This window comes from Lonchura striata, chromosome 31 (genome assembly GCF_050655825.1).
Source record: "Lonchura striata isolate lonStrDom1 chromosome 31, ASM5065582v1, whole genome shotgun sequence".
Taxonomy (NCBI): domain Eukaryota; kingdom Metazoa; phylum Chordata; class Aves; order Passeriformes; family Estrildidae; genus Lonchura; species Lonchura striata.
In genome coordinates, this window is record NC_140733.1 from 5,691,382 (window position 1) to 5,715,542 (window position 24,161).

At 58.6% G+C, this 24,161-nt stretch overlaps 1 protein-coding gene across 6 annotated transcripts in view; it reads right to left on the reverse strand.

Annotated features, from left to right (window-relative positions):
• Positions 1–1,504: 1,504 nt before the first annotated feature.
• L1CAM (L1 cell adhesion molecule) overlaps positions 1,505–24,161 on the reverse strand; it is a 56,466-nt gene continuing 33,809 nt past the window's right edge. For 4 of the 6 annotated variants that reach the window (XM_085563460.1, XM_085563461.1, XM_085563462.1 and 1 more), the window contains 10 exons: positions 21,761–21,986; positions 19,684–19,802; positions 16,097–16,331; positions 13,867–13,989; positions 12,595–12,768; positions 11,163–11,285; positions 8,559–8,723; positions 6,822–6,953; positions 4,474–4,546; positions 1,506–1,880 (listed from right to left, as the gene is read on the reverse strand). In XM_085563460.1, coding sequence (XP_085419586.1) covers positions 1,664–1,880; positions 4,474–4,546; positions 6,822–6,953; positions 8,559–8,723; positions 11,163–11,285; positions 12,595–12,768; positions 13,867–13,989; positions 16,097–16,331; positions 19,684–19,802; positions 21,761–21,986 — 1,587 coding nt within the window. In that variant the 3' untranslated portion in view covers positions 1,506–1,663. Of the gene's footprint in view, positions 1,881–3,556; positions 3,589–4,473; positions 4,547–6,821; positions 6,954–8,558; positions 8,724–11,162; positions 11,286–12,594; positions 12,769–13,866; positions 13,990–16,096; positions 16,332–19,683; positions 19,803–21,760; positions 21,987–24,161 lie in introns of those variants that run through there. The other 2 variants (XM_085563459.1, XM_085563463.1) reach the window with 2 other exon arrangements.

Below are 24,161 nucleotides of genomic sequence, written 5' to 3' on the forward strand. Positions count from 1 at the left end.
TGGTGGGGGGTCTAAAATATGAGGGGGGGGGCAAAATCCCCCCCTTGCCCCCCCTAATTTTGGTCTGCAGAGCCCCCCCACCCCCCCGTGTCCAGACCCCCCCCCCAAAATCCAGCGCGAAGGGGGGGGGGATTTTTTTGGCTGAGTCCAACGGGGGGGTCCCCGCCCCTCCCCCCCCCGCTGTGAGGTGTTTTTGGGGGGATTGGGGGGGGTCCTGTGGCCCTCCCACCCCCCTTCCACCACCCCAAATAACCCCCCAAAATTGGGGTGGGGGGGGCACTTAAGGGACCCCCCCTTTGGCAGTGAAGGGGGTGGGGGGGCCCTTAAATTGGGGGGGGGGGGGCCGGGGGTCCCCAGGGCCATGGGGGGGTCCCACAGTGACATTGGGGGGTCCCCACAGTGACATTGGGGGGGTCCCCAGGGCCATGGGGGTCCTGCTACGTCATGGGGGGGGTCCCACTGCAATGGGGGGGGGGTCCCACTGTGACATGGGGGGGGTCCCCAGGATCATGGGGGGGGGTCCCCAGGGTCATGGGGGTCCTGCTACGTCATGGGGGGGTCCCCACAGTGACATGGGGGGGGTCCCCAGGATCATGGGGGGGGGTTCCCAGGGTCATGGGGGTCCTGCTACGTCATGGGGGGGGTCCCCACAGTGACATGGGGGGGTCCCTATGGGGGTCCCCACAGTCACATGTGGGGGGTCCCTATGGGGGTCCCCGCAGTGACATGGGGGGTCCCACAGTGATATTGGGGGGGTCCCCAGGCCCATGGGGGGCCCCACAGTGACATTGGGGGGGTCCCCAGGGTCATGGGGGGGGGGTCCCCACAGTGACATGATGGGGGCTCCCACTATGACATTGGGGGTCCCACAGTGACGGGGGGGTCCCATTGTGACATTGGGGGGGTCCCCAGGGCCACGGGGGGTCCCCAGGGTCATGGGGGGGTCCCATTGTGACATTGGGGGGGTCCCCAGGGCCATGGGGGGGTCCCCAGGGTCATGGGGGGGTCCCATTGTGACATTGTGGGGGTCCCCAGGGCCACGGGGGGGTCCCCAGGGTCATGGGGGGGTCCCCAGTGCCATTGAGGGTCCCATTGTGACACTGGGGGGTCCCCAGGGCCATGGGGGTTCCCCACTGCAATGGGGGGGGTCCCATGCCATGGAGGGTCCCCAGGGTCATGGAGGGTCCCCAGGGCCATGGGGGGGGGTCCCCACTGTGACATGGGGGGTCCCCAGGGCCATGGGGGTTCCCCACTGCAATGGGGGGTGGTCCCATGGCCATGGAGGGTCCCCAGGGCCATGGAGGGTCCCCAGGGCCATGGGGGGGTCTCCAGGGTCACGGGGGGTCCCATTGTGACATTGGGGGGGTCCCCAGGGCCATGGGGGGCTCCCCAGGGTCATGGGGGGGTCCCCAGGGCCATGGAGGGTCCCATTGTGACATTGGGGGGTCCCCAGGGTCATGGGGGTTCCCCACTGCAATGGGGGGGGGGTCCCATGGCCATGGAGGGTCCCCAGGGCCATGGAGGGTCCCCAGGGCCATGGGAGGGGTCCCCACCGTGACACTGAGCTGTCCCCACCGCGCCCTCAGCACGCCCCCAGGGCCGCGGGGACACCCCGGTGCCACCCCCAGTGCCACCCATGGGTGCCCCCGGGCGCGGGCGGCGGTCAGTCGAGCGGGGCGGCGGCCGAGGGGCTGGCGGGGCCGGAGCTGCCGGCGGCGGTGCCGCGGGCGCCGCTGTACTGGCCGATGAAGGAGCCGTCCTCGTTGAACTGCACGTCGGCGCTGCCGCCGTAGCCGGCCAGGCTGTCGTCGCTGCCCAGCGCCGCGCCCGCCGCGCCCAGCGAGCGCCCGGAGCTGCCCGACGCCTTCTCCTCGCCGTCGCTGCGGGCGCCAACCACCCAACCAGTGACCCGACCGATGGCCAACCAATGACCCAATCAATGACCCAATCAATGGCCAACCAATGACCCAACCAATAACCCGACCGATGGCCAACCAATGACCAATGACCCAACCAATGACCCAACCAATGACCCAATCAATGACCCAATCAATGGCCAACCAATGGCCAATCAATGACCCAACCAATGACCCAACCAATGACCCAACCAACACCAACATCACCCCAAGCTGCCCAACACCTTCTCCTCGCCGTCGCTGCAGGCGCCAACCACCCAACCAGTGACCCGATCGATGGCCAAGCGATGACCCAAACAATGACCAACCAATGACCAATGTCCCAACCAATGACCCGACCAATGGCCAACCAATGACCCAACCAATGACCCAACCGATGACCCAACCAACAAGCAACCAATGACCCAACCAATGAGCCAATCAATGGCCAAACAATGACCAACCAATGACCCAACCAACTCCAACATCACCCCAAGCTGCCTGACGCCTTCGCACCGTCACTGCAGGCAGCCAACGACCCAAGCAATGACCCGACCAATGACCCAACCAATAAACCAACTAATGACCAACTAATGACCAATGAGCCAACCAGTGACCAACCAATGGCCAACCAGTGACCAACCAATGGCCAACCAATGGCCAACCAATGGCCAACCAATGAACCAACCAATGACCCAACCAATGACCCAAACAACGACCCAACCAATGACCCATTCTATGACCAACTATTGACTCAACAAACACCCAACCATTGACTCAACCAACACCCAACCACTGACCCACCCCATGACCCATCCAACGACCCAACCATTGACCAACACCCAACCAATGACCCATCCAATGACCAAACCATTGATCAACACCCAACCAATGACCCATCCAATGACCAAACCATTGATCAACACCCAACCAATGACCCAACCACTGACCCAACCATTGACCCAACCATTGACCAACACCCAACCATTGACCCAACCACTGACCAACACCCAACCACTGACCAACACCCAACCATTGACCCAACCATTGACCACCACCCAACCATTGACCCATCCAATGACCAAACCATTGACCAACACCCAACCATTGACCCATCCAATGACCAAACCATTGACCAACACCCAACCAATGACCCATCCAATGACCAAACCATTGATCAACACCCAACCAATGACCCAACCACTGACCAACACCCAACCATTGACCCAACCATTGAGCAACACCCAACCAATGACCCATCCAATGACCAAACCATTGATCAACACCCAACCAATGACCCAACCACTGACCCAACCATTGACCCAACCATTGACCAACACCCAACCATTGACCCAACCACTGACCAACACCCAATCACTGACCAACACCCAACCATTGCCCCAACCATTGACCAACACCCAACCATTGACCCATCCAATGAACAAACCATTGACCAACACCCAACCACTGACCCAACCAATGACCATCACCCAACCACGGACCCACCCAACATCCCTCACGAGCTGCGAGAGGTTCCGCGGTGGTGGTGGGGGTGGGAATGACATGGATGAGGATCCCTCCCCCACCCCCCGAGGACCCCCAGCGCCCCCCCAGGGACCCCCCCCCCCCAGGGTTTGGGGACCCCCCATGGGTGCCAGGACCCCACCAGACCCCCCCTTACCTCTCCAGGGAGCTGCGTTAGCCCGGGGCAATTAGCAGCGAGCGATTAATGAGAGAGGGGCAATTAGCATTGGGTGAGGAGGGTGATTAATGAATGAGGGGGGCAGTTAATGAGCGGGTAATTAGTGGGGGAGGGGCAGAATGCATGCAAATCCGCCCATGGTGATAAACCCCGCCCCTCCATGAAACCACGCCCACTCTCCATCTGACCACGCCCTTTTACGTGACGCCACGCCCATTTTGGGTGAACCACGCCCATTTTAACAAGTCCTCGCCTATTTTAAACCAAACCACGCCCATTTTGAACCAGACCACGCCCATTTTGGGTGGACCACACCCATTTTAACCAGACCACACCCATTTTAACCAGACCACGCCCTTTTACATGAAGCCACGCCTATTTTGGCTGAACCACGCCCATTTCAGCCAGGACACGCCCATTTTTGAACCAGACCACGCCCATTTCAGTCAGACCACGCCCATTCCAGACAGACCACGCCCATTTAAAAACTATCACGCCCATTTTAACCAGACCACGCCCATTTTGAACCAGACCACGCCCATTTTGAACCAGACCACGCCCATTTTGAATCAGACCACGCCCATTTCAGCCAGACTACGCCCATTTTGAACCAGACCACGCCCATTTCAGCCAGACCAACGCCCATTTTGAACCAGACCACGCCCATTTCAGCCAGACCACGCCCCTTTCAGCCAGACCACGCCCGTTTTAACCAGACCACGCCCCTTTCAGCCAGACCACGCCCCTTTCAGCCAGACCACGCCCATTTCAGCCAGACCACGCCCGTTTTAACCAGACCACGCCCATTTTGAACCAGACCACGCCCATTTTGAACCAGACCACGCCCATTTCAGCCAGACCACGCCCCTTTCTCACCGGTACTCGCCGAAGGTCTCGTCCTTCATGGGCCGCGCCTCCGAGTCCACCTGCGTGTCCTCCTTGTCCTTCACTGGGGGGGCGGCGCTGCGCTCAGGGGGGGCCACCGCACCCCCGGGACCCCCCCCAAATTCCCCCGGACCTTGGGGACCCCTCCCCAATTCCCTCAGACCTTGAGACCCCCTCCCAGTTCCCCCAGACCTTGGGGACCCCCCCCAAATTCCCCCGGACCTTGGGGATCCCCCCCAAATTCCCTCAGACCTTGAGGACCCCTCCCCAATTCCGTCAGACCTTGGGGACCCCTCCCCAATTCCGTCAGACCTTGGGGACCCCTCCCCAATTCCCCCGGACCTTGGGGACCCCTCCCCAATTCCCTCAGACCTTGGGGACCCCTCCCCAATTCCATCAGACATTGGGGACCCCTCCCCAATTCCCCCAGACCTTGGGGACCCCTCCCCAATTCCCTCAGACCTTGGGACCCCTCCCCAGTTCCCCCAGACCTTGGGGACCCCCTCCCCAGTTCCCTCAGACCTTGGGACCCCCCCCAAATTCCCCCAGACCTTGGGGACCCCCTCCCCAGTTCCCTCAGACCTTGGGGACCCCTCCCCAGTTCCCTCAGACCTTGGGACCCCCCCCAAATTCCCCCAGACCTTGGGACCCCCCCCCAGTTCCCCCAGACCTTGGGGACCCCCCCCAATTCCGTCAGACCTTGGGACCCCCTCCCCAATTCCCTCAGACCTTGGGACCCCCTCCCCAATTCCCTCAAACCTTGGGACCCCCCACCCAATTCCCCCGGACCTTGGGGACCCCTCCTCAATTCCCTCAGACATTGGGACCCCCCCTCAAATTCTCCCAGACCTTGAGACCCCCCCCAATTCCCTCAGACCTTGGGGACCCCTCCCCAATTCCATCAGACCTTGAGGACCCCCCCCCAATTCCGTCAGACCTTGGGGACCCCTCCCCAATTCCCTCAGACCTTGGGGACCCCTCCCAAATTCCCTCAAACCTTGGGACCCCTCCCCAATTCCCTCAGACCTTGGGACCCCCCCCCAAATTCCCTCAAACCTTGGGACCCCCCCCAAATTCCCCCAGACCTTGAGGACCCCTCCCCAATTCCCTCAGACCTTGAGGACCCCTCCCCAGTTCCCTCAGACCTTGAGACCCCTCCCCAATTCCCCCGGACCTTGGGGACCCCTCCCCAATTCCCTCAGACCTTGGGGATCCCCCCCAAATTCCCCCAGACCTTGGGGATCCCCCCCAAATTCTCCCAGACCTTGGGACCCTCCCCCAAATTCTCCCAGACCTTGGGACCCTCCCCCAAATTCCCTCAGACCTTGGGACCCCCTCCCCAATTCCCTCAGACCTTGGGACCCCCCACCCAATTCCCAGATCCGGCCCGTCCCCCCAAAAATACGAAGCCCCCACCTTGGTCCTGCCCCTCCACCTCCCCAAGACCCCCAAAATTCCCCCACCAGCCTTGGGGACCCCCCGGACCCTTCCCCAAATTAGGAACCCCCTCCCCAATCCTTGGGGACCACCCCAGACCCTTCCCCACATTAAGAACCCCCCCCCCCCACCCCAAACCCCCTCCCCAAATTCCAAACCCCCCTCCCCACCCTCAGGACCCCCTCCCCAAACCCCAAACCCCCTCCCCAAATTCCAAACCCCCCTCCCCACCCTCAGGACCCCCTCCCCAAACCCCCTCCCCAAATTCCTCACCCCCCAAACACCCTCCCCAGACCCCCAAACCCCCTCCCCAAATTTCAAACCCCCCTCCCCACACCCCCAACCCCCTCCCCAAATTCCAAAACCCCTTCCCTCACCCTCCCCACCTTCAGGACCCCCACCCCAAACCTTAAATCCTCCTCCCCATTCCAAACCCCCCTCCCCACACCCCAACCCCCCTCCCCAAATTCCAAAACCCCCCTCCCCACACCCCAAACCCCCCTCCTCATCCCCCACACACCCTCCCCAGACCCCCAACCCCCCTCTCCAAATTCCAAAACCCCCTCCTCACACCCCAAAACCCCCTCCCCTCCCCCTCCCCACCCTCAGGACCCCCTCCCCACACCCCCAACCCCCCTCCCCAAATTCCAAACCCCCCTCCCCACACCCCAAACCCCCTCCCCAAATTCCAAACCCCCCTCCCCACACCCCAACCCCCCTCCCCAAATTCCAAACCCCCCTCCCCACACCCCAAACCCCCCTCCCCACCCATCAGCACCCCCCAAAAACCCCAAAACCTCCACCACAAGAATCCCCTCCTGCTCGGGGGGGATTTGGGGGCGCCGGGGGGGTCCCGGGGGGGTCCCGGGGGTCCCGGGGGTGCCGGGGGGCTCCGGGCTCACCCGAATACTTGCCCCCCTTGCTGCGTTTGATGAAGCAGAGGATGAGGAGGAGGAGGAGCAGCAGCACGGCGGCGCTGACGAAGCCGATGAACCAGCCCTCGGTGGCGAAACCGCCCGCGGGGCGCGGCAGCACTGCGGGGGCACAACCCCAATTTGGGGACCCCCACCCCGGGGATTTGGGGACACCCACCGGGGTTTGGGGGATGCCCATGAGGATTTTGGGGATGCCCATGGGGATTTTGGGAATGCCCATGGGGATTTTGGGGACACCCCCGGGGTTTTGGGGGACCCCCCCCGGGGATTTTGGGACACCCACCAGGGTTTTGGGGATGCCCATGGGGATTTTGGGGATGCCCATGAGGATTTTGGGGACAGCCATGGGGATTTTGGGGACACCCACCTGGGTTTTGGGGACACCCACGGGGATTTTGGGGACACTCACGGGGGTTTTGGGGACACCCACCTGGGTTTTGGGGACACCCACCAGGGTTTGGGGACACCCACCGGGGTTTGGGGGATGCCCATGAGGATTTTGGGGACGCCAATGGGGATTTTGGGGACAGCCATGGGGATTTTGGGGATACCCACCGGGGTTTGGGGGATGCCCATGAGGATTTTGGGGATGCCCATGGGGACTTTGGGGACACCCACGGGGACTTTGGGGACCGCCATGGGGAATTTGGGGATGCCCATGGGGATTTTGGGGACACCCCCGGGGTTTTGGGGACACCCCCGGGGTTTTGGGGACACCCCCGGGGTTTTGGGGACACTCACGGGGGTTTTGGGGACACCCACCTGGGTTTTGGGGACACCCCCGGGGATTTTGGGGACGCCCATGAGGATTTTGGGGACACCCCCCGGGGTTTTGGGGACACCCATGAGGATTTTGGGGACGCCCATGGAGATTTTGGGGACACCCATGAAGATTTTGGGGACACCCACGGGGAATTTGGGGACACCCATGAAGATTTTGGGGACACCCACGGGGAATTTGGGGACACCCCTGGGGTTTGGGGACACATACGGGAATTTTGGGGACCCCCCTGGAATTTTGGGGACCCCCCTGGAATTTTGGGGACACCCACGGGGATTTTGGGGATCCCCTTGAGGTTTTTGGGGACCCCCGCAGGATCTCAGGGCTCTCTAGGGGGATCTGGGCTGGATTTTGGGGTGATTTTGGAGCTTTCTGGGGGAGATTTTGGGGCTTTTCAGGGTGATTTTTTTTTTTGAGTGGTTTTGGGCTGGATTTTGGAGTGATTTTTGGGGGATTTTTGGGGGATTTTTGGGGTGATTTTTGGGGGAGTTTTGGGGGTGATTTTTTGAGAAATTTTGAGGCGATTTTGGGCTGATTTTTGGGGTGACTTTGGGGTTTTTTGGGGGGTTTTTGGGGCTCACTGGTGCCGTTGGTGTGCACCTCGCTCTCCCAGAACGCCACGCGCTCCCCGGGATGGATTTTGGGGCTGATTTTTGAGGTAAATTTGGGGGTTTTTGGGGTGATTTTTGGGGTGATTTTGGGGTGATTTTGGGTTGATTTTTGGGGTGATTTTGGGGGTTTTTGGGGCTCACTGGTGCCGTTGGTGTGCACCTCGCTCTCCCAGAACGCCACGCGCTCCCAGGGATGGATTTTGGGGCTGATTTTTGAGGTAAATTTGGAGGTTTTTGGGGTGATTTTTGGGGTGGTTTTGGGGTGATTTTGGGCTGATTTTTGGGGTGGTTTTGGGTGTTTTTGGGGCTCACTGGTGCCGTTGGTGTGCACCTCGCTCTCCCAGAACGCCACGCGCTCCCCGCTGTGGTTCCGCCCCACGAACTGGACCCGGTACGAGGTCCCGGGCCGGAGGTCGCCGAGCCGGTACCGGCCCAGGGAGGAGTTGGCGCGGCCCGAGGAGCGCCAGGGCTCCTCCGCTGTGGGGGGAGAGGGTTGTGGGGGGTGGGAGACCCCCAAAACCCCCCTAAAACCCACCAAAGAACCCCCAAAATCCCACCCGAAACCCACCAAAATCTCCCCCAAAAATTCCCCCAAAACCCACCCAAAACCCACCAAAAACCCCCCCAAAAATTCCCCCAAAACCCCGCCGAAACCCACCAAAATCTCCCCCAAAAATTCCCCCAAAACCCCCCCACAACCCACCAAAAACCCCCCAAAATCCCACCTGAAACCCACCAAAACGCCCCCCAAAAATTCCCCCAAAACCCCCCCAAAACCCATCAAAACCCCCCCCAAAAATTCCCCCAAAACCCCCCCAAAACCCACCAAAGAACTCCCAAAATCCCACCCGAAACCCACCAAAACCCCCCCCCAAAAAAATTCCCCCAAAACCCCCCCAAAACCCATCCAAAACCCCCCCAAAAATTCCCCCAAAACCCCCCCAAAACCCACCAAAAAACCCCCAAAATCCCACCCGAAACCCACCAAAACCCCCCCAAAAAATTCCCCCAAAACCCCGCCGAAACCCATCAAAAACCCCCCCAAAAATTCCCCCAAAACCCCCCCAAAACCCACCAAAAAACCCCCAAAATCCCACCCGAAACCCACCAAAAACCCCCCCCAAAATTCCCCCAAAACCCCGCCGAAACCCACCAAAACCCCCCCCAAAAATTCCCCCAAAACCCACAAAAACCCCCCAAAATCCCACCCGAAACCCACCAAAAACCCCCCCAAAAATTCCCCCAAAACCCACCCGAAACCCACCAAAAACCCCCCCCAAAAATTCCCCCAAAACCCCCCCAAAACCCACCAAAACCCCCCCAAAATCCCACCTGAAACCCACCAAAAACCCCCCCAAAAATTCCCCCAAAACCCCCCCAAAACCCCGCCGAAACCCACCAAACCCCCCCCCCCAAAAATTCCCCCAAAACCCCCCCGAAACCCACCAAAATCTCCCCCAAAAATTCCCCCAAAACCCCCCCGGAAATCCCCCCTGAAATCCACCAAAATCTCCCCAAACCCCCCCGCAAGTCCACCAAAATCCCCCCAAAATCCCCCCCAAAATCCCCCTCAAAAATTCCCCTGAAACCCACCAAAAACCCCCCCAAAACCCCTCCCGAAATCCCCCCAAAACCCACCAAAACCCCCCCAAAATCCCCCAAAATTCCCCTGAAAAAGCCCCCCAAAAACCCCTCGTAAAATCCACCAAAATTCCCCAAAACGCCCCCTGAAATCCCCCAAAACCCACCAAAAAGCCCCCCAAAATCCCCCAAAATTTCCACCAAACCCCCCCCCCGAAATCCCATCAAAAACCCCCCAAAATCCCCCCTGAAATCCACCAAAACCCCCCCAAAATCCCCCAAAAATTCCCACCAAAACCCCCCAAAATCACCCCAAACCCCCCAAATCCTCCAAAAACCCCGCAGCCCGAACCTCTTTTATTTTCAAACTCCGTTCAGTCCCAAAATACCCCAAATCCCCTGTGAGACCCCCCCCAAATTCCTTCCCAGCATCCCCAAATCCCCTCCCAGTGTCCCCAAATCCCCTCCCAGTGTCCCCAAATCCCCTTCCAGTCCCTCCCAGTTCCCTCCCAGTGTCCCCAAATCCCCTTCCAGTGTCCCCAAATCCCCTCCCAGTTCCCTCCCAGTCACCCCAAATCCCCTCCCAGTCCTCCCCAATATCCCCAAATCTCTTCCCAGTCCCTCCCAGTGTCCCCAAATCCCCTCCCAGTCCCCTCCCAGTCCCTCCCAGTGTCCCCAAATCCCCTCCCAGTGTCCCCAAATCCCCTCCCAGTGTCCCCAAATCCCCTCCCAGTCCCTCCCAGTCCTCCCCAATATCCCCAAATCCCTTCCCAGTCCCTCCCAGTCCCTCCCAGTGTCCCCAGACCCCCTCCCAGTCACCCCAAATCCCCTCCCAGTCCTCCCCAATATCCCCAAATCCCTTCCCAGTCCCTCCCAGTTCCCTCCCAGTGTCCCCAAATCCCCTCCCAGTTTCCCCAAATCCCCTCCCAGTCCCCTCCCAGTCCCTCCCAGTGTCCCCAGACCCCCTCCCAGTGTCCCCAAATCCCCTCCCAGTCCCTCCCAGTGTCCCCAAATCCCCTCCCAGTGTCCTCAGACCCCCTCCCAGTGTCCCCAAATCCCCTCCCAGTCCTCCCCAATATCCCCAAATCCCCTCCCAGTCCCTCCCAGTGTCCCCAAATCCCCTCCCAGTTTCCCCAAATCCCATCCCAGTCCCCTCCCAGTCCCTCCCAGTGTCCCCAGACCCCCTCCCAGTGTCCCCAAATCCCCTCCCAGTTTCCCCAAATCCCCTCCCAGTCCCCTCCCAGTCCCTCCCAGTGTCCCCAAATCCCCTCCCAGTGTCCCCAGACCCCCTCCCAGTGTCCCCAGACCCCCTCCCAGTCCCTCCCAGTGCCTTACTGGTTTTGCTCATGTACTCGACCTCGAACTCGATGTTGGCCTGGGGCTGGGCCAGGGTCCAGCGCAGCTCGGTGAAATCCTCGCCCACCTCCCCGACCCCCACCGTGCCCAGCACCGGCAGCACTGGGGGGGCACGGGGGGGTCACCCCGAATCCCCCCGCCCCAAAAACCCCTCCCCCACCCCAGGGACCCCCCCCCGACCTCGGCATTTCGGGGGTCTCAAGGTGTCCCCTCCCCGCACCCCGTTATTTCCAGACCCCTCCCCGTGGTAAATTTGGGGCCCCCCCGGCAGTTTTTAGGCTCGGGTTTTTGGGGTTCCCCCGCGGTGTTTGAGGCCGATTTTTTGGGGTCCCCCCGCAGTTTTTGAGGCCGATTTTTTGGGGTCCCCTGTGATTTTTGGGGCGGTTTTCAGGCTCAGTTTCTGGGATCCCCCTGCAGTTTTTGAGGCCGGTTTTTAGGCTCAGTTTTTGGGGTCCCCCTGCAGTTTTTAGGCTCAGTTTTTGGGGTTCCCCCCCGGTTTTTGGGTCGATTTTCAGACTCAGTTTTTGGGGTCCCTCTGCATTTTTTGAGGCCGGTTTTTAGGCTCAGGTTTTGGGTTCCCTCCGCAGTTTTCGAGGCCAGTTTTTTGGGCTCCCCTCACGGTTTTTGGGTGGATTTTCAGACTCAGTTTTTGGGCTCCCCCCACAGTTTTTGAGGCCGGATTTTTGGGGTTAGGGTTAGTTTTTGGGCTCCCTCCGCGGTTTTTGGGTCGGTTTTCAGACTCAGTTTCTGGGCTCCCCACACAGTTTTTGAGGCCGGGTTTTTGGGCTCCCTCCACGGTTTTTGGGTGGATTTTTACTCAATTTTTGGGGTCCCTCCGCGGTTTTTGGGTGGATTTTTACTCAGTTTTTTGGGCTCCCTCCGCGGTTTTTGGGTGGATTTTCAGACTCAATTTTTGGGCTCCCTCCACGGCTTTTGGGTGGATTTTTAGACTCAATTTTTGGGCTCCCTCTGTGGTTTTTGGGTGGATTTTTACTCAATTTTTGGGCTCCCTCTGTGGTTTTTGGGTGGATTTTTACTCAATTTTTGGGCTCCCCCCGCGTTTTTTGGGTGGATTTTTACTCAATTTTTGGGTGGATTTTTACTCAGTTTTTGGGTGGATTTTTACTCAGTTTTTTGGGCTCCCGCCGCGGTTTTTGGGTGGATTTTTACTCAGTTTTTGGGTGGATTTTTACTCAGTTTTTGGGTGGATTTTTACTCAATTTTTGGGCTCCCTCCGCGGTTTTTGGGTGGATTTTTACTCAGTTTTTGGGTGGATTTTTACTCAGTTTTTGGGTGGATTTTTACTCAGTTTTTGGGTGGATTTTTACTCAATTTTTGGGCTCCCCCCGCGGTTTTCGGGTGGATTTTTACTCAGTTTTTGGGGTCCCCGCGCGGGTTTCGGGGTGCGCACCGGGCTCGGGGGCGAGGCTGGCCAGGCGCACCAGGGCCGCGCCGGGGCCGTGCCGGGTGCGGGCGCGCAGCTCCAGCCGGTAGCGGCCCCGCGGCTCCAGCCGGGCCAGGGTCGTGTTCAGGGTCCCGGCGGGGAAGGAGATCTCCAGCGGGAACCCCTCCTCGCTCTGGTTCTCTGTGGGGCAAGGGGCAGCCGTGCCAGGGAACCCCAAAAAACCAGCCCGGAATGGCCCAAAACAGCCCCAAAAAAACAGCCCGGAATGGCCCGAAACAGCCCCGAATTCACCCCAAAAACCAGCCCGGAATGGCCCAAAACAGCCCCGAATTCACCCCAAAAAACCAGCCCGGAATGGCCCGAAACAGCCCCGAATTCACCCCAAAAACCAGCCCGGAATGGCCCAAAACAGCCCCGAATTAACCCCAAAAAAACCAGCCCAGAATGGCCCGAAACAGCCCCAAAAAAACCAGCCCGGAATGGCCCGAAACAGCCCCGAATTCACCCCAAAAACCAGCCCGGAATGGCCCAAAACAGCCCCAAAATAACCAGCCCGGAATGGCCCAAAACAGCCCCGAATTCACCCCAAAAAAAACCAGCCCGGAATGGCCCAAAACAGCCCCGAATTAACCCCAAAAACCACCTGAAACAGCCCCGAATTAACCCCAAAAACCAGCCCAGAATGGCCCGAAACAGCCCCGAATTAACCCAAAAAAACCAGCCCGGAATGGCCCGAAACAGCCCCAAAATAACCAGCTCGGAATGGCCCAAAACAGCCCCGAATTAATCCCAAAAACCCACCTGAAACAGTCCAAAATAAATCCCAAAAACCAGCCCAGAATGGCCCGAAATGGCCTCAAATTAACCCCAAAAACCCACCCAGAACAGCTCCCGGTGCCCCCCAGTCCCCTCCCATCCCTCCCAGTGCTCCCAGTACCCCCCCCCGCCACTCCCAGTGCTCCCAGTGCCCCTCCCATCCCTCCCAGTGCCCCCCAGTCCCCTCCCATCCCTCCCAGTGCTCCCAGTGCCCCCCCCGCCACTCCCAGTGCTCCCAGTGCCCCCTCGCATCCCCCCCAGTGCTCCCAGTGCCCCCTCCCATCCCTCCCAGTGCCCCCTCCCAGTGCTCCCAGTGCCCCACAGTCCCATCCCAGTGCTCCCAGTGCCCCCAGTCCCATCCCAGTGCTCCCAGTGCCCCCCAGTCCCATCCCAGTGCTCCCAGTACCCCATCCCAGTGCTCCCAGTGCCTCCCAGTCCCCTCCCAGTGCTCCCAGTACGCACGCAGCCGGTACTGGAGCACGTAGCCGGTGACGACGCCGTTGGGGCGCCGCGGCCGCCGCCACTCCAGGCCCAGCGCGGAGTCGCCGAGACGCTCCACGCGCAGCTCCTCGGGGGGGCCGGGCACTGGGGGGCTCGGGTCAGGCCCCGAAACCCCCCAAATGTCCCCAAAATCCCCCCAAATGTCCCCAAAATCCCCCCAAAACCCTCCCCAAAATCCCCCCAAAACCCTCCCCAAAACCCTCCCTAAATCCTCCCCCCAAATCCCCCCCCAAAACCCTCCCCAAAATCCCCGCAAAACCCTCCCAAAATCCCCCCAAAACCCTCCCAAAATCCCCCCAAAGCCCTCCCCAAAATCCCCCCAAAACCCTCCCCAAAATCCCCCCAAAGCCCTCCCCAAAATCCCCCCAAAACCCTCCCCAAAATCCCCCAAAACCCTCCCCAAATCCCCCCTAAACCCTCCCCAAAATCCCCCCAAAGCCCTCCCCAAAATCCCCCCAAAACCCTCCCCAAAATCCCCCAAAACCCTCCCCAAATCCCCCGCAAAACCCTCCCAAAATCCCCCCAAAGCCCTCCCCAAAATCCCCCCAAAACCCTCCCCAAAATCCCCCCAAAGCCCTCCCCAAAATCCCCCCAAAACCCTCCCCAAAATCCCCCAAAACCCTCCCCAAATCCCCCCTAAACCCTCCCCAAAATCCCCCCAAAGCCCTCCCCAAAATCCCCCCAAAACCCTCCCAAAATCCCCCCAAAACCCTCCCCAAAACCCCCGCAAAACCCTCCCCAAATCCCCCCAAAACCCTCCCCAAAACCCTCCCCAAAATCCCCCCAAAACCCTCCCCAAAATCCCCCCAAAACCCTCCCCAAAACCCCCGCAAAACCCTCCCAAAATCCCCCCAAAACCCCCCCAAAACCCTCCCCAAAATCCCCCCAAAACCCTCCCCAAATCCCCCCAAAACCCTCCCCAAAACCCCCCCCAAATCGGCACCGGGGGTCTCGGGTCAGACTCTGAAACCACCCAAAATATCCCCAAATTACCCCAAAATCGGCACTGGGGGGGCTCGGGTCAGGGACCCCCAAAAACCCCCACAAAATACCCCCCAAATCCCCCCAATCGGGGTCCCACTCCGCCTTTTGGGGTCCCTCTCCCCCTTTTTTGGGGTCCCTCTCCCCCTCTGGGGGTCCCACTCCCCCTTTTTGGGGTCCCTCTCCCCCTCTGGGGGTCCCACTCCCCCTTTTTGGGGTCCCACTCCCCCTTTGGGGGTCCTGCTCTCCCTTTTTGGGCTCCCAATTCCCCTTTCTGGGGTCCCTCTCCCCTTTCCGGGGTCCCTCTCCCCATTTTTGGTGTCCCTCTCCCCTTTCCGGGGTCCCACTCCCCCTTTTCAGGGTCCCTCTCCCCATTTTCGGGGTCCCTCTCCCCTTTTGGGGTCCCTCTCCCCTTTTCAGGGTCCCTCTCCCCCTTTCCGGGGTCCCTCTCCCCTTTTTTGGGGTCCCTCTCCCCTTTCTGGGGTCCCTCTCCCCCTTTTCGGGGTCCTAATTCCCATTTTTGAGATCCCAATTCCCATTTTTGTGTTCCAATTCCCCTTTCTGGGGTCCCTCTCCCCTTTCCGGGGTCTCTCTCCCCCTTTTTGGGGTCCCTCTCCCCATTTTTGGTGTCCTGCTCCCCCTTTGGGGGTCCCTCTCCCCCTTTTTGGGGTCCCTCTCCCCCTTTTCAGAGTCCCTCTCCCCTTTCTGGGGTCCCTCTCCCCCTTTTCGGGGTCCTAATTCCCATTTTTGAGATCCCAATTCCCATTTTTGTGTTCCAATTCCCCTTTTTGGGGTCCCTCTCCCCTTTCCGGGGTCCCTCTCCACCTTTCCGGGGTCCCTCTCCCCATTTTTGGTGTCCCTCTCCCCCACTGGGGTCCCTCTCCCCCTTTTCGGGGTCCCTCTCCCCCTTTTTTGGGGTCCCTCTCCGCTTTCCGGGGTCCCTCTCCCCCTTTCCGGGGTCCCTCTCCCCTTTTGGGGTCCCTCTCCCCTTTTCAGGGTCCCTCTCCCCTTTTTGGGTCCCTCTCCCCTTTCCGGGGTCCCTCTCCCCCTTTCCGGGGTCCCTCTCCCCATTTTTGGGGGTCCCTCTCCCCCATTTTTGGGGTCCCTCTCCCCATTTTTGGTGTCCCTCTCCCCTTTCCGGGGTCCCTCTCCCCCTTTCCGGGGTCCCTCTCCCCTTTTTGGGTCCCTCTCCCCTTTCCGGGGGTCTCACCTCCCTCGGGGGTGTGGAAGTGGATCTCGGCGCTGGGGGGTCCGGCCCCCCGCCCGTTGAACACCAGCACCTGCAGCCGGTAGCGGCTCCAGGGGTGCAGCCCCCCCAAAACCGCCCCGCTGGCCTCGCCCGGCACCGTCAGCACCCCCGGCGGCCCGGGGGGCTCGGGGGTCCCGGGGGGGGGGGTCTGGCGCCGGGAGCGCTCCCCCAGATAGCCCTCGTGCCAGTAGAGCACCTGTAGGGGAGGAGGGGGGTCAGGAACCCCAAAATATCCCAAAAAATCCACCCCAAAATATCCCAAAAATATCCCAAAAAATGACCCCAAACCCCCCAGCCAGCCCTCGTGCCAGTAGAGCACCTGCGGGAGGAGGGGGGTCAGCAACCCCAAAATATCCCAAAAAACACCCCAAAATCCACCCCAAAACATCCCAAAAAATGACCCCAAAACATCCCAAAAAACACCCAAAAATCCACCCCAAAATATCCCAAAAATATCCCAAAAAATGACCCCAAACCCCCCAGCCAGCCCTCGTGCCAGTAGAGCACCTGCGGGAGGAGGGGGGTCAGGAACCCCAAAACATCCCAAAAATATCCCAAAAATATCCCAAAAAATGACCCCAAACCCCCCAGCCAGCCCTCGTGCCAGTAGAGCACCTGCGGGAGGAGGGGGGTCAGCAACCCCAAAATATCCCAAAAATATCCCAAAAATATCCCAAAAAATGACCCCAAACCCCCCAGAACTGCCCTCGTGGCTGTAGAGCACCTGCGGGAAGAGGGGGGTCAGGAACCCCAAAATCCACCCAAAAATATCCCAAAAATATCCCAAAAAATGACCCCAAACCCCCCAGAACTGCCCTCGTGCCAGTAGAGCACCTGCGGGAGGAGGGGGGTCAGCAACCCCAAAATATCCCAAAAATATCCCAAAAATATCCCAAAAAATACACCCCAAAACATCCCAAAAAACACCCAAAAATCCACCCAAAAATATCCCAAAAAATGACCCCAAACCCCCCAGAACTGCCCTCGTGCCAGTAGAGCACCTGTGGGACGAGGGGGGTCAGGAACCCCAAAATATCCCAAAATATCCCAAAAATATCCCAAAAAATACACCCCAAAATATCCCAAAAATATCCCAAAAAATGACCCCAAACCCCCCAGCCAGCCCTCGTGCCAGTAGAGCACCTGTAGGGGAGGAGGGGGGTCAGGAACCCCAAAATATCCCAAAAATATCCCAAAAAATACACCCCAAAATATCCCAAAAATATCCCAAAAAATGACCCCAAACCCCCCAGAACTGCCCTCGTGCCAGTAGAGCACCTGTGGGAGGAGGGGGGTCAGCAACCCCAAAATCCACCCAAAATCCACCCAAAAATATCCCAAAAAATGACCCCAAACCCCCCAGCCAGCCCTCGTGCCAGTAGAGCACCTGCGGGAAGAGGGGGGTCAGGAACCCCAAAATATCCCAAAAATATCCCAAAAATATCCCAAAAAATACACCCCAAAACATCCCAAAAAACACCCAAAATCCACCCAAAAATATCCCAAAAAATGACCCCAAACCCCCCAGAACTGCCCTCGTGCCAGTAGAGCATCTGTGGGAAGAGGGGGGTCAGGAACCCCAAAATATCCCAAAAATATCCCAAAAATATCCCAAAAAATACACCCCAAAATATCCCAAAAATATCCCAAAAAATGACCCCAAACCCCCCAGACCTCCCCTCGTGCCAGTAGAGCACCTGCGGGAAGAGGGGGGTCAGGAACCCCAAAATATCCCAAAAAACACCCCAAAATCCACCCAAAAATATCCCAAAAAATGACCCCAAACCCCCCAGAACTGCCCTCGTGCCAGTAGAGCACCTGCGGGAGGAGGGGGGTCAGCAACCCCAAAATATCCCAAAAATATCCCAAAAATATCCCAAAAAATACACCCCAAAATATCCCAAAAATATCCCAAAAATCCACCCAAAAATATCCCAAAAAATGACCCCAAACCCCCCAGACCTCCCCTCGTGCCAGTAGAGCACCTGTGGGAAGAGGGGGGTCAGCAACCCCAAAATATCCCAAAAATATCCCAAAAAATACACCCCAAAACATCCCAAAAAACACCCAAAAATCCACCCAAAAATATCCCAAAAATATCCCAAAAAATGACCCCAAACCCCCCAGAACTGCCCTCGTGCCAGTAGAGCACCTGTAGGGGAGGAGGGGGGTCAGCAACCCCAAAACATCCCAAAAATACCCCAAAAAATACACCCCAAAATATCCCAAAAATATCCCAAAAATGACCCCAAACCCCCCAGAACTGCCCTCGTGCCAGTAGAGCACCTGCGGGAAGAGGGGGGTCAGGAACCCCAAAATCCACCCCAAAATATCCCAAAAATATCCCAAAAAATACACCCCAAAACATCCCAAAAAACACCCAAAAATCCACCCAAAAATATCCCAAAAAATGACCCCAAAATATCCCAAAATCCACCCAAAAATGCCCCAAAATCCCCCAGAATTGCCCCAAAACTCGGGATTTTGCGGTTTCCTATTGGGATTTTGGGGATTCCTGATGGGATTTGGGGAATTTTGGGCAGGATTTTGGGGTTTCCCTGCAGGATTTTGGGGTTTCCCTGCAGAATTTTGGGGGATTCCCGTTGGGATTTTTGGGGAATTCCCATTGGGATTTGGTGAATTTTGGGCAGGATTTTGTGATTTCCCATTGGGATTTCGTGGATTCCCGTTGGGATTTTGGCAATTCCGGGCCGGGTTTTTCGATTTCCCTGCAGAATTTCGGGGCATTCCCGATGGGATTTGGTGAATTTTGGTGAATTTTGGGGGATTTTGGGAATTTTGGGCAGGATTTCGGGGATTCCCGTTGGGATTTCGGGGATTCCCGTTGGGATTTGGTGAATTTTGGGCAGGATTTTGGGGTTTCCCTGCAGGATTTTGGGGTTTCCCTACAGAATTTCGGGGGATTCCCGTTGGGATTTCAGGGAATTCCGATGGGATTTGGTGAATTTTGGGCAGGATTTTGGGGATTCCCGTTGGGATTTTGGGGATTCCCGATGGGATTTGGTGAATTTTGGGGGATTTTGGGGGATTTTGGGAATTTTGGGCAGGATTTTGGGGATTCCCGTTGGGATTTTGGGGTTTCCCTGCAGAATTTCAGGGAATTCCCGTTGGGATTTTTGGGGAATTCTCGATGGGATTTGGGGAATTTAGGGCAGGATTTTGGGGATTCCCGTTGGGATTTTGGGGATTCCCGTTGGGATTTGGGGAATTTTGGGCAAGATTTTGGGGATTCCCGTTGGGATTTTGGGGTTTCCCTGAAGAATTTCGGGGGATTCCCGTTGGGATTTCGGGAATTCCCGTTGGGATTTGGTGAATTTTGGGCAGGATTTTGGGGATTCCCGTTGGGATTTCGGGGAATTCCCGTTGGGATTTTGGGGATTCCCGTTGGGATTTCGGGGAATTCCCGTTGGGATTTTGGGGATTCCCGTTGGGATTTCGGGGACTCCCGTTGGGATTTGGTGAATTTTGGTGAATTTTGGGGGATTTTGGTGAATTTTGGTGAATTTTGGGGGATTTTGGGCCCTCACCCGGTAGCCCCGCAGGTGGCCCCGCAGGTCACGCGCGGCGCCGCCCAGGCTCCAGGAGACGCGGACGCTGGTGCTGTTCAGGATCTCCACCCCCACATTTTCGGGGTACACCAGCGGCACTGGGGGGGTCGGGGGGTCGGTTCAGGACCCCCCAAAAAGAGGGAACCCCCCCCTCAAAATCCCCCCCAAAATCAGGGCGCTGTGACCCCCCAAAATGGGGATTCGACCCCAAAATGCAGCCCCGGGTTTGGGGCCAAGCCCAGATTTGGGGTTCCCCCCCACCCGGCTGTACCGAAATTCCCAAATTTGGGGTCCAACCCCCACCTTGGATCTCCCAAAATTCCCAAATTTGGGGTCCCACCCCCACCTTGGATCTCCCAAAATTCCCAAATTTGGGGTCCCACCCCCACCTTGGATCTCCCAAAATTCCCAAATTTGGGGTCCCACCCCCACCCAGCTGTCCCGAAATTCCCAAATTTGGGGTCCCATCCCCACCTTGGATCTCCCAAAATTCCCAAATTTGGGGTTCCACCCCCACCTGGCTGTCCCAAAATTCCCAAATTTGGGGTCCCACCCCAACCTTGGATCTCCCAAAATTCCCAAATTTGGGGTCCCACCCCCACATCGGATCTCCCAAAATTCCCAAATTTGGGGTCCCATCCCCACCTTGGATCTTCTGAAATTCCCAAATTTGGGGTCCCACCCCCACCTTGGATCTTCTGAAATTCCCAAATTTGGGGTCCAACCCCCACCTTGGATCTCCCAAAATTCCCAAATTTGGGGTCCCACCTCCACCTTGGATCTCCCAAAATTCCCAAATTTGGGGTCCAACCCCCACCTTGGATCTCCCAAAATTCCCAAATTTGGGGTCCCATCTACCTTGGGCTCTCCCAGCACCCCAAATTTGGGATTTCCCCCCAATTTCCCCCCCAAATCCCCCAGATTTGGGGTCTCTCATGACCCCAAATTTGGGGTCTCCCCGTTTCTGCCCACCGCCCCCAATTTGGGGTCCCTGACATCCCCAAATTTGGATTTCCCCCATTTCTGCCCCACCACCCCAAATTTAGGGTCTCCCCATTCTTCTCCCCCACCACCCCAATTTGGGGTCTCTCACCCCCCCCCAAATTTGGCATTTCCCCCATTTCCCCCCATTTCCCCCCCACCACCCCAATTTTGGATCTCCCACCACCCCAATTTTGGGTCTCTCAGACCCCCCAAATTTGGGATTTTTCCCAATTTTCCCCCATTTTCCCCCCACCACCCCAATTTGGATCTCCCACCACCCCAAATTTGGGGTCTCTCAGCCCTCCCAAATTTGGGATTTTCCCCAATTTCCCCCCATTTCTCCCCCACCACCCCAATTTGGATCTCCCACCACCCCAATTTGGATCTCCCACCACCCCAAATTTGGGATTTTCCCCTATTTCCCCCCATTTCTCCACCACCACCCCAAATTTGGGGTCTCCCCCTTTTTCTCCCCCACCACCCCAATTTGGGGTCTCTCACCCCCCCCAAATTTGGGATTTTCCCCAATTTCCCCCCATTTCCCCCCCACCACCCCAATTTGGGTCTCCCACCACCCCAATTTGGTGTCTCCCCCTTTTTCTCCCCCACCACCCCAATTTGGATCTCCCACGACCCCAATTTGGGGTCTCTCAGCTCCCCAAATTTGGGATCTCCCCCCATTTCTCCACCACCACCCCAATTTGGGGTCTCTCACCCGCCCCCAAATTTGGCATTTCCCCCATTTCCCCCCATTTCCCCCCCACCACCCCAATTTTGGATCTCCCACCACCCCAATTTGGGGTCTCTCATCCCCCCAAATTTGGGATTTTCCCCATTTTCCCCCCCATTTCTCCCACCACCCCAATTTGGGGTCTCTCAGCCCCCCAAATTTGGGATTTTCCCCAATTTCCCCCCCATTTCTCCCCCACCAATTTGGGGTCTCTCACCACCCCAATTTGGGGTCTCTCAACCCCCCAAATTTGGCATTTCCCCCATTTCCCCCCGAAATCCCCCCGATTCGAGCTCCCCCAGCCCCCCAATTTGGGGATTTTCGGGGTCCCCCCGCACTCACGGTCCTCCCCGGAGTAGCCGATGACCACGGGGGGCTCGGGGCCCTTCCCGGCCTCGTTGAGCGCCTGGACCCGGATCTCGAAGGGGCTGAAAGTTGGGGTGTCCCGGACCACCAGGGGGGGACCCCCGACCGTGGCCTCGGCCCAGCGACCCCGGCCCGGCTCCAGCGGCCGCCACTGCACCCGGTACTGGAGCTGGGGGGCGTTCCAGTCCCCGGGGGGCAGCGGCTGGGGGGGACAGCACCCCAAAAATCAGACTGAACCCCAAAAACCAGCCTGAACCCCAAAAACCAGCCTGAACCCTGCCCTGGTCACTGCACCCGGTACTGGAGCTGGGGGGCGTTCCAGTCCCCGGGGGGCAGCGGCTGGGGGGGACAGCACCCCAAAAATCAGACTGAACCCCAAAAACCAGCCTGAACCCCGAAAATCCACCCCAAAAAACAGCCTGGACCCCGAAAATCCACCCCAAAAACCAGCCTGAACCCCAAAAACCAGCCTGAACCCCGCCCCGGTCACTGCACCCGGTACTGGAGCTGGGGGGCGTTCCAGTCCCCGGGGGGCAGCGGCTGGGGGGGACAGCACCCCAAAAATCAGACTGAACCCCGAAAATGAGCCTGAACCCCAAAAACCGGCCCTGAACCCCAAAAACCAGCCTGAACCCCAAAAACCAGCCTGAACCCCGCCCCGGTCACTGCACCCGGTACTGGAGCTGGGGGGCGTTCCAGTCCCCGGGGGGCAGCGGCTGGGGGGGACAGCACCCCAAAAATCAGACTGAACCCCGAAAATGAGCCTGAACCCCAAAAACCGGCCCTGAACCCCAAAAACCAGCCTGAACCCCAAAAACCAGCCTGAACCCCGCCCCGGTCACTGCACCCGGTACTGGAGCTGGGGGGCGTTCCAGTCCCCGGGGGGCAGCGGCTGGGGGGGCACAGCACCCCAAAAATCAGCCTGAACCCCGAAAATCCACCCCAAAACCCAGCCTGAACCCCAAAAACCAGCCTGAACCCCAAAAACCAGCCTGAACCCCAAAAACCAGCCCTGAACCCCGCCCCGGTCACTGCACCCGGTACTGGAGCTGGGGGGCGTTCCAGTCCCCGGGGGGCAGCGGCTGGGGGAGAGACCCCCAAAAATCAGCCTGAACCCCGAAAACCAGCCTGAACCCCAAAAACCAGCCTGAACCCCGAAAATCCACCCCAAAAACCAGCCTGAACCCTGCCCCGGTCACTGCACCCGGTACTGGAGCTGGGGGGCGTTCCAGTCCCCGGGGGGCAGCGGCTGGGGGGGCACAGCACCCCAAAAATCAGACTGAACCCCGAAAATGAGCCTGAACCCCGAAAATCCACCCCAAAAAACAGCCTGAACCCCAAAAACCAGCCTGAACCCCGCCCCGGCCACTGCACCCGGTACTGGAGCTGGGGGGCGTTCCAGTCCCCGGGGGGCAGCGGCTGGGGGGGCACAGCACCCCAAAAATCAGCCTGAACCCCAAAAATGAGCCTGAACCCCGAAAATCCACCCCAAAAAACAGCCTGAACCCCAAAAAACAGCCTGAACCCCAAAAACCAGCCTGAACCCTGCCCTGGCCACGGCACCCGGTACTGGAGCTGGGGGGCGTTCCAGTCCCCGGGGGGCAGCGCCTGGGGGGGACAGCACCCCAAAAATCAGACTGAACCCCGAAAATCCACCCCAAAAACCAGCCTGAACCCCAAAAACCAGCCCTGAACCCCAAAAACCAGCCTGAACCCCAAAACCTGCCCTGAACCCCGAAAATCCACCCCAAAAACCAGCCAGAACCCCAAAAATCCACCCCAAAAAACAGCCTGAACCCCAAAAACCAGCCCTGAACCCCAAAAACCAGCCTGAACCCCAAAAATCCACGCCAAAAATCAGCCAGAACCCCAAAAATCAGCCTGAACCCCGAAAATCCACCCAAAAAACCAGCCAGAACCCCAAAAATCAGCCTGAACCCTGAAAATCCATCCCAAAAATCAGCCTGAACCCCGAAAATCCATCCCAAAAATCAGCCTGAACCCCAAAAATCAGCCTGAACCCCGAAAATCCACCCCAAAAATCAGCCTGAACCCCGAAAATCCACCCAAATCCTAAATACAGCCCTGAACCCCATAAACCAACCCTGAACCCCAAAATCCCTCCCAAGTACCCCCCAGGACCCCCCAAAATCCCCCCCCAAAATCCCACCCAGATCCTTCCAGGACGCCCCAAAACCACCCCAGGACCCCATAAACCCCCCTGAACTCCTGCAGGATCCCCCCAAAATCCCCCCAGGACCCCCCAAAATCCCCCCAGGAGCCCCAAAATCCACCAGGACCCCCCAAAATCCCCCCAAGACCCCCCAAAATCCACCAGGACCCCCCCAAAAATCCCCTCAGGAGCGCCCAGAAACCC